This window comes from Misgurnus anguillicaudatus, chromosome 3 (genome assembly GCF_027580225.2).
Source record: "Misgurnus anguillicaudatus chromosome 3, ASM2758022v2, whole genome shotgun sequence".
Classification (NCBI taxonomy): domain Eukaryota; kingdom Metazoa; phylum Chordata; class Actinopteri; order Cypriniformes; family Cobitidae; genus Misgurnus; species Misgurnus anguillicaudatus.
This window is the reverse complement of record NC_073339.2, coordinates 29,408,985-29,422,253: the sequence shown is the minus strand read 5'-3', so window position 1 is coordinate 29,422,253 and position 13,269 is coordinate 29,408,985. Positions and strand designations below refer to the sequence as shown.

Below are 13,269 nucleotides of genomic sequence, written 5' to 3'. Positions count from 1 at the left end.
TTACTTTTGTCTGTATGAAATGATTTATAGTTTCTTTTGTGTTTGCCTGACTACATTTGCATCACAGAAAGACCTTTGAAGCTATATTAGTATGATCTCTCATAGACGCAGTGGCTTCGATGTTTACTACGTTATTGATGTTGGTTTCAAGTATAACATCATCAGGCCATTTCTAAACAGTCAAGCAAGCTGTGGAATCTTTTTGAAAATATATTTTTTCAAATATATTTATTTATTGATTAGCTTATATTGATTGTAATACAATCACAGAGGAAAAGGCTCAAAAGTAACATTCAAAATAGAAATTCCGAGCAATATCAATAAAAAGTACAACACATTGACATATGTGTCAAATTGTCTGACTAGACAAATGAATCTTAATATTTGAATAGACTACTGTTATTGTTTTTAAGGTTAAACTAATGTATATAGCAGGAACAGGGATTCCACTTGTCCACGTTACAATAGATGCATTTTATAGCACATTAACGAATCTGTGCTAAATACAAATATGTCAATACAGTACATTAACCTTTCTGAGAACATAAAAAAAGACATTGTATGCTGTAACTGAGATACATCTGCAGGATTCTGTAAAAGCCATTGATTCACTTGATTAGGAAGCCATCAGAACATAACAAGAAGTGGCAAATCTGATTTTAGAGGTAGAATAATTTTAGGCCTTCTGTGTTAGGCCTATTTATGAATTATATGTTTAAATATAAACAAATGATTTAGAATCACTGCTACTTAATAGACAGAGATAGAAGAGATCTAAAGAGAATTCCTGTGTTGTCCAAAAAGTTTCTTAGACAAGAGCTGTAGTCACAGAAAGTACCCCAACAATCAGGTTAATTTCATTCTTCTCTAACTGGATTTTATTAACACTTTATTCTCCAATTAGGCTGTATTAACACTGATTTGATCTAACTGATCTGACTTTTTAACAACACGTTTTTTTTGTATGTAAACATACATGTTTTAAGAACTTGCCAAATATGCTACATTTATATGACAACGATTGTACTGAAAATGTAAACGTTTTTCCTTCACATTTGTGTAAAACGACAATGTTGTTAAAACGATCTGCGTTTACATGGAAAAGCGAAAACGACTAAAAATGTTGTATAATGCATGCCAGGCCAGTGGGTGGCAACGGCACTATAAACTAGCAAAGGCCCTTAACTGTGCGTTCACACCAGACACAGACGAGGCAGCAAGAGCGAGTGATTAACATGTTAAGTCAATGCAAAGACGCGGATAGACATCCTAAGGAGCAGTAAGTGCGAATGGGGCAGCACGAATGGCACAGAACGCGCAATTTGAGCGTTACAGCATGATTTGCGTGAGTTGAAAAATCTGAACTTTTGAAGATTTTCGTGCCGCATTAACCAATCAGGAGCTTGATCTAGCAGTGACGTGATTACAAAAAGCGAGCGGAGGCAGAAGGAACCCCTCCCATGACGCATATTTCCGCGTTAATGTCTCGAATGACTAGAATTTCACGCATGGCTTTTATGCGCAAATGAAGCGAGTAAACTCAAAATGTTCAAGCGTACAATTTAGATGCAGAAGAGGCAGCAAGTGCGAGTGATTTACATGTTAAGTCAATCCAACGACGCGATTAGGAGCGTTCTGCATGAATTGAACATTGCCGCGGGAAACACGCCAGTTCAATAATCTGAAATTTGGTGGATATTTACGCCGCGTTAACCAATCAGGAGTAACGTGATTACAGGGAGCGAGCGGAGGCAGAAGAAGCTCCTCCCATGACACGAATTTACGTGTTAATATCTTAAATGACTAGAGTTTCACACGGAAAGAAGCGAATAAACTCCAAATGCTCAAGCGTCCAATTACGCGCAAATAGCGTGTTTTTGTCGCCTCTTCTGCGTGTGGTGTGAACGCACTCTGCAATCACACCAGACGCAGAAGAGGTGACAAGCACAAGTGATTTACATGTTAAGTCAATCCAAAGACGTGATTAGAAGCGTTCCGCGTGAATTGAGCATTGCCGCAGGAAACACGCGAGTTGAATAATGCCGCGCTAACCAATTAGGAGCTTGCTCTAGTGACTTGATTACAGGAAGCGAGCGGAGTTGCAGAAGCCCCTCCCATGACACAATCCCACGTGAATGTCTCTAATGACTAGAATTTAATGGGCAAATAAAGCGAGTAAACTCAAAACGTTTATGCGTCCAACTACACGCGAATAGCACGTTTTTGTCGCCTCTACCGCAGCTGGTGTGAACGCACAGTAAGGGAAGTGACGAAGGAGTAGTCTGTGGAAAGACAAACAAACAACATGGCGAAAGCAGCTGGCAGTTTCGTATGGACGGATGATGAATGTGGTTTGTTACTTCAACTTTTTAGCAATACAAACACAATCATGTGCCAATGTTGTGTGTCTATGATAAAATGCACATGCCTGCAGACCTGTAGACGTGGAACACGCATGAGCTTGACATCAGTGCTTTCACAGATTTGCATGTTTGCCATTTACATGAAAAGGATAAAGACTTGCACTTTGTACCCACTTTGGAAGCTCTTTGCATTTTCAGGACCCCAAAATGCTGTTTTCGTTTAAACAAACTGCCAAAACAATAAAACCTTTCCTGTTTTCAGGTAAAAACGTTGTCGTGTAAACGGCCCTTTAATTTCAAGCACAAATTTTGACAACAATATGTTCACAGTGAGAACATGTTACGTTCAACGTGCTTGCAGTGTATGTGCTTTCTCAAAAGTTTAGGCCACTCAGAAAATAATATAGTCTTCCCTCCTGCACCAGGTTTTGCCACTCTTGGTAAACAGTATGGCTTTACAAACATAGAATTAGCAGTATGATCACAAAAAAGTCACAAATACAGTGCCAACAACAGCAGTGTATATATAGCAGCTTGTAGGCAAAATAGATAACAAAACTGAAAACTCAAAGCCGTCATGAAAGATGCTTCCAAAAACCGGACTGAATAGACTTCAAACTTTTAGATGTAGTACTCAATTTCCATTGCATCATCTACACTAAGGTGTATTTGGATAACATTCATAGATATATTCATAAAACAGTCTTCAGCTTGATTTGTCATGCACAGAAAACACAAAGTGTTTCATTTGTTTACATTCATTTGTTTTAATGAAATGTTGTCCTATTAAACAGTACCACGCTTTACTTTAACTAAATATTGTACACGATAAAGAAGCATGTCAATATATGACAATTTGTTTTTCTTCAGGAGTTTGTGAGAACAGCTCACAATATACATATGCAGAATTAATAAAAAAATAATCTAACACCACGTATAATTTGTGATTGATTTGTTTGGTTCCTAATGTTTGATGATACGTGTCAAGTACATGTATAAGAAAAGGCCATCAAAACCATCCTTGACAGGATGTGAAAGTGCTACTAAAATGTGCTGTCAAATAGTGACAGTAGCTTACATAACTCTAAAACTCTTGCCAAGCATCTACTTCAGCTACTTTAAAGCCTTTAGATACATTCAGAACAATATTTGGGACACTGTGCCTCTTAAGTAAATCTACTGTATGTGCAGAAAACAAATTGATCTGTCTTGTTTTTTATATGTAGTAAGTAAAAATCACACTCTACTTCCACGTGGGTTTACTGGTCCTGGCTGAGTCTTTAATCTGTGTGTTTTTTTCTGAGAAACTGCTACTTTTGAAGGAGTGCTCTCGTCCAGATTGTGAAGGGGTTGTGTCACTACTCTGAGTGCTTCGACTGGAAGCCCTTGCGCTTTGAACCTTCCTTAAAGACCCACCTAGTTTATCTTCACTCTTTGTCAAAAGTCCACTACTTACAGAATCTGTTCTTACACCAGAAGTCAATCTCTGAGAGCCAGTTCTTGATAAAGTGGAGGTCTTTGATGGTGTTCCTGTTACAGGTGTTGGGGGCAAGTCTTTTTTAGATCTGGAAGAGGATGCTACTGTGTTACGGGCAAAGCTGGGCAAAGAAACCTTGTGGGTGTGCTTGGGAGTTTCTGGTGTAACTCCTTCTGAGGTTCCTTGGGCTTGAGCTTGGGCCAAGGCTCGCATTGTTGAACGACACATCTTTTCCTCCGGTGGTGGTTTTGAGATGATACGGATAGGTTTGGCACTTGTTTTCCTGAGGGGGGTTGCACGTGGAGTGGAGTCCCTTGCCCATCCAGTATTAACATTGTTTGGTGTTCCTCTTTGTGTTTTGGGATTACCTGGAGGGAGGCTGGAATGCCGAGCAGGTCTGCTTTGTCTCTCACCTCTTCTAGCTGGCATGCTTTGGTCACGAAGTGGACGTCTGGGTTCAGCACTGGTTTCCTGTCCGGGGGGGTTTTCTGCCTTCTTTATGGTACTACTAGATCGATTCTGCCTTGTAATGGGCACCACTTTACGCATGCTTTGCGTCTCAGTTGTCGTGAGAGTTCTTAAAGGACGAATGCCAGGAATACACCCTGATTTGGTCCCAGTCTTGGTTTTGGCAAGACTGGTTGCTTTGGGTCTACGGCTCTGGACTGCCTTCTCAGGAACTCTATGCCCCTCAGCTGTACCACAACTATCTGTCTCTGCTTCTTCAGTAGTTACAGATGGACTGAATGCTGTTGGACACTCTTGGTCAAGCTTTCCTGCGAGATATTCATCAGTTGTTGGGAGACCACTGATGGACTCAAAATTAGAGGAAAGGGAATTGGCATCCTGAATGACTCTTGAAAGGTTGGCATCCTTTAGCTTTGAGTTAATTCCAGATCCTTCCTTCATGATGGGAAAACTTTCGATTTCAGAACAGTCCAACATGATTGAACAATCGGTTTCAGTACAGTCCATGACACTCAACGTAGGTTTTTTATTGGACACCGAGGGATCAAGAGGCAGTGGGGTGTCACAAGTTGTTGAGGAAATGGTGCTCATGTCCACCTCCTCCCATTGGGACAAGATCATTTTGTCATCAAATAGTTTATCTGGCTTGGGTCCATCCTCAGAACTTCTACTAGATGGAGGGGTATCAAGGACAAATGGTTTGGAACGGTCTTCATCTCTTTCCAGGCTTGTCACAATCACTTCACATGGGTTGTCTACACTGACATAACTGTTATTATTGATCTGGGTTATTTCAAAGGGTTGAAGGCCAGGAACTAGTGTGTGTTTCTCCACATAAACACTCATGTGTCCAACACCTTGTCCAGATGTCTCCAGAAAAATTTCTGAGTTATCTAATTGAGGGATCACTCCACCTTCAGAGAGAGAAGTGTAATTATTATTATTATTATTATGGCGATCATTGTTCATGTTGTAGCCAGAGGTTGAGTATCTAGCTAAAGGACTGATAGGTTCTGTTTCAGCCTTTGGTGAAGTTGCATCCCTCTCTTGGTAGGCCTGACTTTGTGGACCCAGCTCCCTATTATCACCTTGTGAAACAAGCCAGGGAATGGTCTTTCTTTTATGGTTCCTGCCTGACCGTGGAAGACTGCTAAACTTGGTGTAGTCAGATGCTGAAGACCCAGCGGGGAGCTCCACAAAGCCACGGTCACCAACTGTATGATGGTAACGACGGGCACTAGCTGAGCGTCCTAAAGGACTGTGGGGGCTTTGAGGTCTTGAATTAAGCAAAAAGTCCATGAGGCCTCCTTTAGTTAGGATGTCAACATCATTTTCACTACTACTGCGACCAAAATTGTCACCATCTTTTTTACTATTTTCTCCAGCCCAGGCAAAACGTTTCTCCTCCAGTTCCCGTAAGCGTCGCTGTCTGGCTTCCTCTTTAAGTTCTCTTTCCTGGTTGTCCTGCAGGAGAAGGGACAAGAAATTACTATACTTTAAGAGGGTTTGACTAAAGGCCCTTTTACACCAAATATGATGCAAAATTAATATCTTGTTCTTGAAACCAAGGACATTTCCACAACTGATTATTTCCAAACAGCCCTGGGAAATCAATCAAAAGAAAACACATTTGCCTAATTTTAGTGTTTTGAACACAGTTTTTGTGTCTAATTTAATCTAATTTGAGTTTAGAATATGCAAAATGACCATTATACAGACTAAACTTTCAGTGCACAGGAAAAATTAGACAGGCATTAAATATTATTGCCAGATAAATTGTGTTGAACAGCAACCCCATATAGACAATTTCAAAATATGTAAACAACACTGGTCCAGAAGCACTTCATGTTTCAGTTTAACACTAGATAAACGTTGGGATAAAATACAACCAACAGAACATATAGAACTGAATCAAAAAGTTAAACAAACATCTTAAAGATAATGATATATGTCAAATAATAAAAAAACAGTCAAAAACTGAAACAGGAAGTGTTTCTGGACCAGTAGTGTTTACATCTTTTGAAATGGCCTATAATCTACATTTTCTTTTCAAGACACATTTAAAAAACCAATATGTAATTTTTAACAAAAAATTTAACTTGACTACATCTGTAGCTTGCTTCATAAAATTTCCCAATGTCAGATAAACTTTGATTTCTGTACTTTACTGACCCTACTGAAAAATCCAGCTAAGACCAGCATAAGCTGGTGAGCTGGTTTAGCGGGTCTACCAGCTTGGATTTAGCTGGTTTTGCTGGTGTAGAAAGCTGGTTTTGCTGGTGTAGCAAGCTGGTCTAGCTGTGTTTTGTTTACTTTTTAAGCTGGTCTAGCTGGACTTAGCTGTTCAGGCTGGAAGACCAGCTGACCCACCAGCATGACCAGCTTTGTCAGGCTGGGAGGACCAGCGTAAACTAGCTAGTGCCACCTTAAACCAGCACAAACCAGCTACTAGCTTTTCAGTAGTGTGATGTATTAATAGAATATATGTTTACATGTTAGTCAAAAGGTAATACCTTAACAGCTTTGTTAAACTTCAGACAGAAGTCTTGGAAGATTCTGAAGCACTCATCCAGTTGAAAGGTCTCTTTGTCTTCACAGAAAAAGTCAATGACAGCGTTGCCCTCCTTGCGCATGTCCATCCTGCGGCGTTTAAGGTCCTGCAGGGCCTGTGTTGAGCTCTAACAAATAAGAAAAGGGGCAAATGAACACAAAATTAACATAAATGTCCATAAATCGTTGGTAGACTGTGCCCCTGCCTTCGTCTTACTGTATGTTCACACCGCCACCGGCGAGAGCGTCAAAAAATGCTCTGGCTGGCCTGCCAATGACGCTTATAGAAAAAGAGTAGTGGACACTCTAAGATGCTTGAATGCATTCTCTGAAATCCTTTTCCCCCTTCCGTTTGGCTGCCGTGGAACGTTTCCGCCTTCCGATTGGTTGCTGCCGAACCGCGTCATAGATAATTACCATAAAGTTAGCCTGATTTCAACTCTCCTCGACACTCACACCGTCCAAAGCGCGGCATGCCGCTGATCACCGGAGCTTGCGCCGGCTCTCATTGAAAATTAATGACTTCTGGCCACTTTGATGCTCACGCCGGTGGCGGTGTGAACCCACAGTTAGGCAGGAGCAGAAAGGACCCATGTAAGGGGGACAATTTGTAGGCTATCTTTATTCAGGAAATTGGCCTTACACCTAAAATCTTCCGGCTTTGAGCTATGAACGAGGTCTAATCCAAAGAACTATATCATCGCTGCATTCTTTTACTTACAACTTGTTAAATAAATATTATAACGTTACATTGCTTCCTGAGTCTTTCTGGTACAACTGTTTTTCTGTTTCAGAAGATTTTTACAATAACAACAAATATTTAAGCTACCATGATGAAAACACATAAAGTAAAAACAAAATGACAATAAAAACAACGGAGAACGTTGTCTCAATTTGGTAGATGAATAAATAATTGATTTACCTGCAAAAATGAATCCAGCTGCTTTTGCAGCTCCTTGTCATCCTGAATCTTCTCCTCCAACGAACGTGTTTTGACATAAAGAGAGGAAAACTCTCCTTCAATATTTTCGACTGAGATTCTACAGCAATAAAAATCAACAAGACAGTAAAAGATAGAGAACAGACAGCAGATAAGTAAGAAGAAAAAGATAAGGGGAGAAGAGAAAGAAAATAAATTTCTAAAATAAAGTACAGACAGCAGTGCAATATGGTAAAATAATACATTTGGTACTTTGCTGCATTTAAAGCAGCCAACAAGTTTATTTTGTTTGTTTGTGGGTTCATGTAAAAAAGAGCACACTAAAATAATTGACTGATGTGAAAAAATGTATCCTAAAATAGTAAAACATTTTCTAACACTTTAGGATCAATTTTTATTTTTAAATTAGATGCCTATTTTAGCTTTTAATAAGTACTTATAGTTTCCCGAACAGACTAAAATGTATGTTTGAGCTCCCTTAAAGGCGGGTTGCATGATCTTTGAAAGCCAATGTTGACATTTAAAATCACCTACACAAACATGCCCCTAACCCAATAGAATCTGGACCTCCTTTTGATAGACCCGCCCCACACATACGCAACCCAGGCAAAGATGTCGGTTACTAGACATGCTGCTTACTTACTGCTGATTGGCTACAAGTGTGTTTTGGTACTCGCCCCGACTCCCTTTTCCAAAGCGTTTCTCAAAAATCACGCACCCTGCCTTTAATTTAAAGTCGCCATGAAACGAAAGTAGCGATTGCCTTATTTTCCCCCTTGGTGACGTATATCCGAATGAAACGGCTTCTGGAATGAAATAAGGCAGGGCTGGATTTGAATTTGTCCATCGAGATCTGATTGGATCGTTTAAAGTTGGGTCGTGTTGCTAATTGCTAATCGATGCAATCTTCTCCCGGACCCCGCCCACCTGCCATATCATATGACCAGAAGTGAAGAGAGATCGTTTTGAGGAGGGGAGGAGATTTGCATTTTTGATGAAAGATTATGAGCACACACAAATTTGATAAAAATAATGAAGCTCACAGATAAGTCATTTGTTAATAATACCACAATATTAAAAATATATATATATAGTTTTTCATTTCAATTTCATTGCGACTTTAAAAACACCACATCTTAACATATATCAGTGCCATTGTTTTGTCTCACCCATATTGTTGTTGTTTTTTTTTGCAAGATATGTTTGTAAAAAAACTACTTAAATATCCTAATATAACTAAGGACTAGTCCTGGATTAATCTAAATCCTGTTCGGGAAACCGCCCCATCAAGCTCAAATTAGTGCCTTATGCTGCATGACCATGTTCGACATTCACTTAATTCAACCCCATACCAAATTCTAACCACTACAACAACAACTACCTTATTAGCTATTAATTAGCAGTACATTAGGAGTTTATTGTGGCAAAAGTCATAGTTAATAACTAATGTGTTCCCCATTCTAAAGTGTTACAAAAAACTGCTGTATATTTTGAATTTCCATTCATGTAAAAAGCATAAAGTAACTTAAAACACAATAGGGAATATATAGTTCTATACAGTGTGTAGCAGAATATACATTTAATGACTGTGGCGAGATCAACATCACTGTTACCTTGCCGCACGCTGAACATGTGTTAGCTTCTCTGGGAACTTCAGAAGGGCCTCATCCTTTTTCTGTGCTTCCTGTGTGCAAAGAATTACAACTCTTAATGCACAATATAAAAAATAAAATAAAAAAACTGGCATTTTGTTCGCAGAGAGTTACCAGTGCCACAAAATGGAGCAGGTTCATGCCCGGCTTGTTGGCCTTCGTGTCAGCCAGAGAGAGAAGAGAGGATAGTTTGAAACCCACAGCATTGCCTGCATAGCCACCCTACAAACAGACAAAGGGCATTGTTAATAGACACTTTACAACATGAAATCCTATCATTTCCAATAAAGTTACAGCATCCTTTACTCATATGTACAATGTCCTTTATTCACAATGATACCAAATATCAGCACTGGAAACTAACTTTAGCGTTTCATTCCTGAAGGAGGATAGTTATTTTGTCATACATATTCACAAGCTGGATTGCCCATGTGCTCCACCAGAGGGCACTCCTCACATCTCCTGGACAATGTCATTTTGCACTACATTTCCCATTGTTTCAGTGTTTGACAACCCAGAGGTGCCTGTTCTGGTGGTCCCAAGTGCGGAGGTCCCAGAGATTCTGCCTGTGTTTGTTACTGCCATTGCGTGAGTCTAGGCTGCATACAGCTCTGCTGTTCCCCCAGAGGCAGCTGCCCCAGCTCCAGCCCAGGCTGCTTCTCGGCCAAAAATGCTGCTCCTAACTTTGTTATGCTCCGTGCCATGGTCAAGATGGATTCCCTTGTACTCTGTCCCTGGTCTACGCCGGCTCCTCCCAGGTCTCTGCTGCTCAGCTGGCTTCTCCCTTGTGCACTCCTGCTCTGTCGGCTCCTCCCTGGTCTCCATCAGCTCCACCCTGGTTCACTCCTGCTTCACCCTGGTACACACTTACTCTGCCGTGGTGCACTCCTGCTATGCCGCCTGCTCACTGGTCTCCCCAGGCTCCTCCTCTTGCTCTGCCATGGCGCTCTCATATTTTGCCATGCAGGTCTCCAGCTCCGCCCTGGCTTCCTGCCCTGGTGGCTCTGCACCAGCTTCCTGCTTGGTTCTCAATCTTCAGACCAGTGTGCTCCACCAGAGGGCACTCCTCCCATCTCCTGGACAGTGTCATTTTGCACTACATTTCCCATAACTCTTTGCCTGAACTCATCATGTCTCTTTCACCTTCGGCTGCTTCTCATTATCGTTTTAAATCTGCCTAAATAAACCCTGTTAAATGACTCAGACTTTGCAAAGTCTTGTTAGTGTAGTACACTGCAATTCCAAACATTCTCTGGTTTTCCAGGTCCTTGGGTTTCCTGTGGTTTCTGCCTCTGTGTTTGTCTTCGAAATGGTTTACACATTTTGATTCTTTGCCTGGCTCATGGATTATGATTCTAGATGGTTCCATTAATAAAGCAGCATTTGGATCAAACCTTTGTGCCCAGAGCAGTTGTGTGACTGTCACAGTTACAGTTTTAGTGTTACAGTGTCTGTTCAATTGACCATAAGTTATTTTCTGCAACAATAATAATCATGATGTACAACTTCCTTGTCACAGCCTTGAGGCTGATTTATACTTCTGCACCTATGGCGTAGCATCTATGTTATAGGCTAGACATCAGTTGTCATAATACTTCTGCGTCACTGTGCGTGTTTATGTGCAAGTACACATGCAGACTGCTAGGAGGCTGTGTCCACGGGCATGTGGTGTATACACAGTATAAAAGCAAAAGCGACTTTTGTTGCAGCTTGAGTTGGTAAATATCGCTCCTCAACTCCTCAACAAACAGACATCCATATGAGAAAATGCATAGATTTTTAGTTTTTGTTTTACCTGAGGGAGGGGTTCTAGAAGACCAATCACAGTGCGTTTTCACATTTCACAAACACATTTTTTTTGAGAGATGTGCGTCAGGTTACGCAGAGCTACGAACGCAGAAGTATAATTCACTCTTTAAAACGAATCAGTAAATGTGTCAGCTCCTTTATAATTGCGATAGGCTCAAATTCTTTGACATCTGTTTGATCTCAGCAGACATTATTTAAACAGAGATGATTATCTGACATTTTGACAAAGATCCCTGTTTACAAATTATCTCTAAATGGAAAAATGCTATTAAATTCAAGGTAAAAAATGTATGTGTGGAAACAACCACCTTATTGTCCAGTTAATGTTATAAAATCCTTTCATATCTGTTAAGATATTTTGGGGTGAGGGGTCTGAGAGCAACGATTATGGAGCAACAGAAAGACAGGGAGAAAAAGCTAGTGATAAAAAGAGACAATTCTTACGGCATTCATGATATTTCCTGCTTGGAGAACCAAGTGTAGAATTGCATGGAGCTCTTCACAAGTCATTAGCTCTGTGGAAAAATCAATATAAATTCAGTATTCACAGCCCATCCAGATTCTAAATGCTGTTTCTATTTTCAGACATATTGAATATAGTCTGTGTAATGTATTTGGCCATATAATTCATACAAAAATGTTGTTTAAGATACAGGATTAGTTAATGCTCAAATAATAAAGCTTAATGTGAAGTTCCCTAATGGTTTTCAACAGTAGTAGATGATAAATAAGAGCTCTGCATACGTGCTATTAGGATTAAGTACTGTTGAGGTTTGAAAGGGTCACAAGCCATTGATTTTTGAAAAGGCTAATAAGGAAGGCTGAAAGATAGAAAGTGACTGTACAACCGAGCCCTAATGAAATGATCCTCGACTGTTTAATAGTAAATCAGGGCCATTAAACCTTGTGAACTAAGATCTCAACTATAGGCTAATAATATGGGTATTGAGCAAACTACCAAACTGCATGTAGCAATATTCCAGGTGATTACTAGAAATAAAAGTTACATGCAACATGCAAAAAGACTGTTTTTTGTTTAAATCCATGAACCGATTCATATTTTTGGCTAACTAGTCTTTCCTTTTTGCATTGTATGGCTGTTTTTGGTGCCTTTACCCCATCATTCAAAATTTAGTAGAGCAAGTGACATTTAATTGCATTCTGTGTGAATCAGGCATATTTATTTAAACCAACATAAATCACATCACTTTGCAAGTGTTGTTAAATCTATATGAATTAAATTTGCCCTATATTTTGTGTGTGTGTGTGTGTGTGTGTGCATGTGTGTCCAGTATTTTGCACGCATCAAATGACATATTCAACAAAGAAATGCTGCAGATAAAGACAAAATGCTAATCCAAATACTGTATACTACATTTGAAAAGTTTCGTTGCAAAACGAGATAACTCCGTTTTTTTATTTGTTCAGAAATCAAATTTTTTGGTTGTGCATTCCAATTAATATCAATTCAACTGCAGTTGGTTTGTTTTGATTTAAACCTTCATAACTTAAAAAAATACAGCTAAGTAGCACCATAACATAAAATAATAACATGATAACATTATAATAAACATGTTTTGACAAAAATGTAAAAAAATTGATTTATCTCGTTTTGCAACAAATCTCTTCATTTGCAGATCAGCTCAGAAATTTTAGTTCAATTTTTAATCAAGTTTGCACTTTATACACTTGATCACTAGGGGGTATATATATATATATATATATATATATATATATATATATATATATATATATATATATATATATATATATATATATATTTACATACATACAACTCCTGTTTCTCAGATATATGAACATCAAAGACAGACCAAAGACAGCAAAATTACTGTTTATGTTCTTACCTTCAGTAGCTTGACGCACAATAGTAATCTCACGATTCATGAGCACACAGGACGGGTGGAACTCTTCTTGAAGTATCATAGCCTCAATGCGTACCTCAAAGCTGTAAAAGTGTACACACAATCATAGTTCACTTGCTTTTTCGTA

General features: G+C 39.4%; 1 protein-coding gene across 1 annotated transcript in view; it reads right to left on the bottom strand.

Moving 5' to 3' along the window:
- Positions 1 to 205: 205 nt before the first annotated feature.
- The window catches only part of fhdc1 (FH2 domain containing 1), a 36,140-nt gene continuing 23,076 nt past the window's right edge, over positions 206 to 13,269 (bottom strand). Inside the window, exons 6-12 of the mRNA XM_055205349.2 lie at positions 13,125 to 13,225; positions 11,704 to 11,774; positions 9,565 to 9,672; positions 9,412 to 9,482; positions 7,781 to 7,898; positions 6,822 to 6,986; positions 206 to 5,772 (exon numbers count right to left, since the gene is read on the bottom strand). Coding sequence (XP_055061324.2) covers positions 3,607 to 5,772; positions 6,822 to 6,986; positions 7,781 to 7,898; positions 9,412 to 9,482; positions 9,565 to 9,672; positions 11,704 to 11,774; positions 13,125 to 13,225 — 2,800 coding nt within the window. The 3' untranslated portion in view covers positions 206 to 3,606. The remainder of the gene's footprint in view (positions 5,773 to 6,821; positions 6,987 to 7,780; positions 7,899 to 9,411; positions 9,483 to 9,564; positions 9,673 to 11,703; positions 11,775 to 13,124; positions 13,226 to 13,269) is intronic.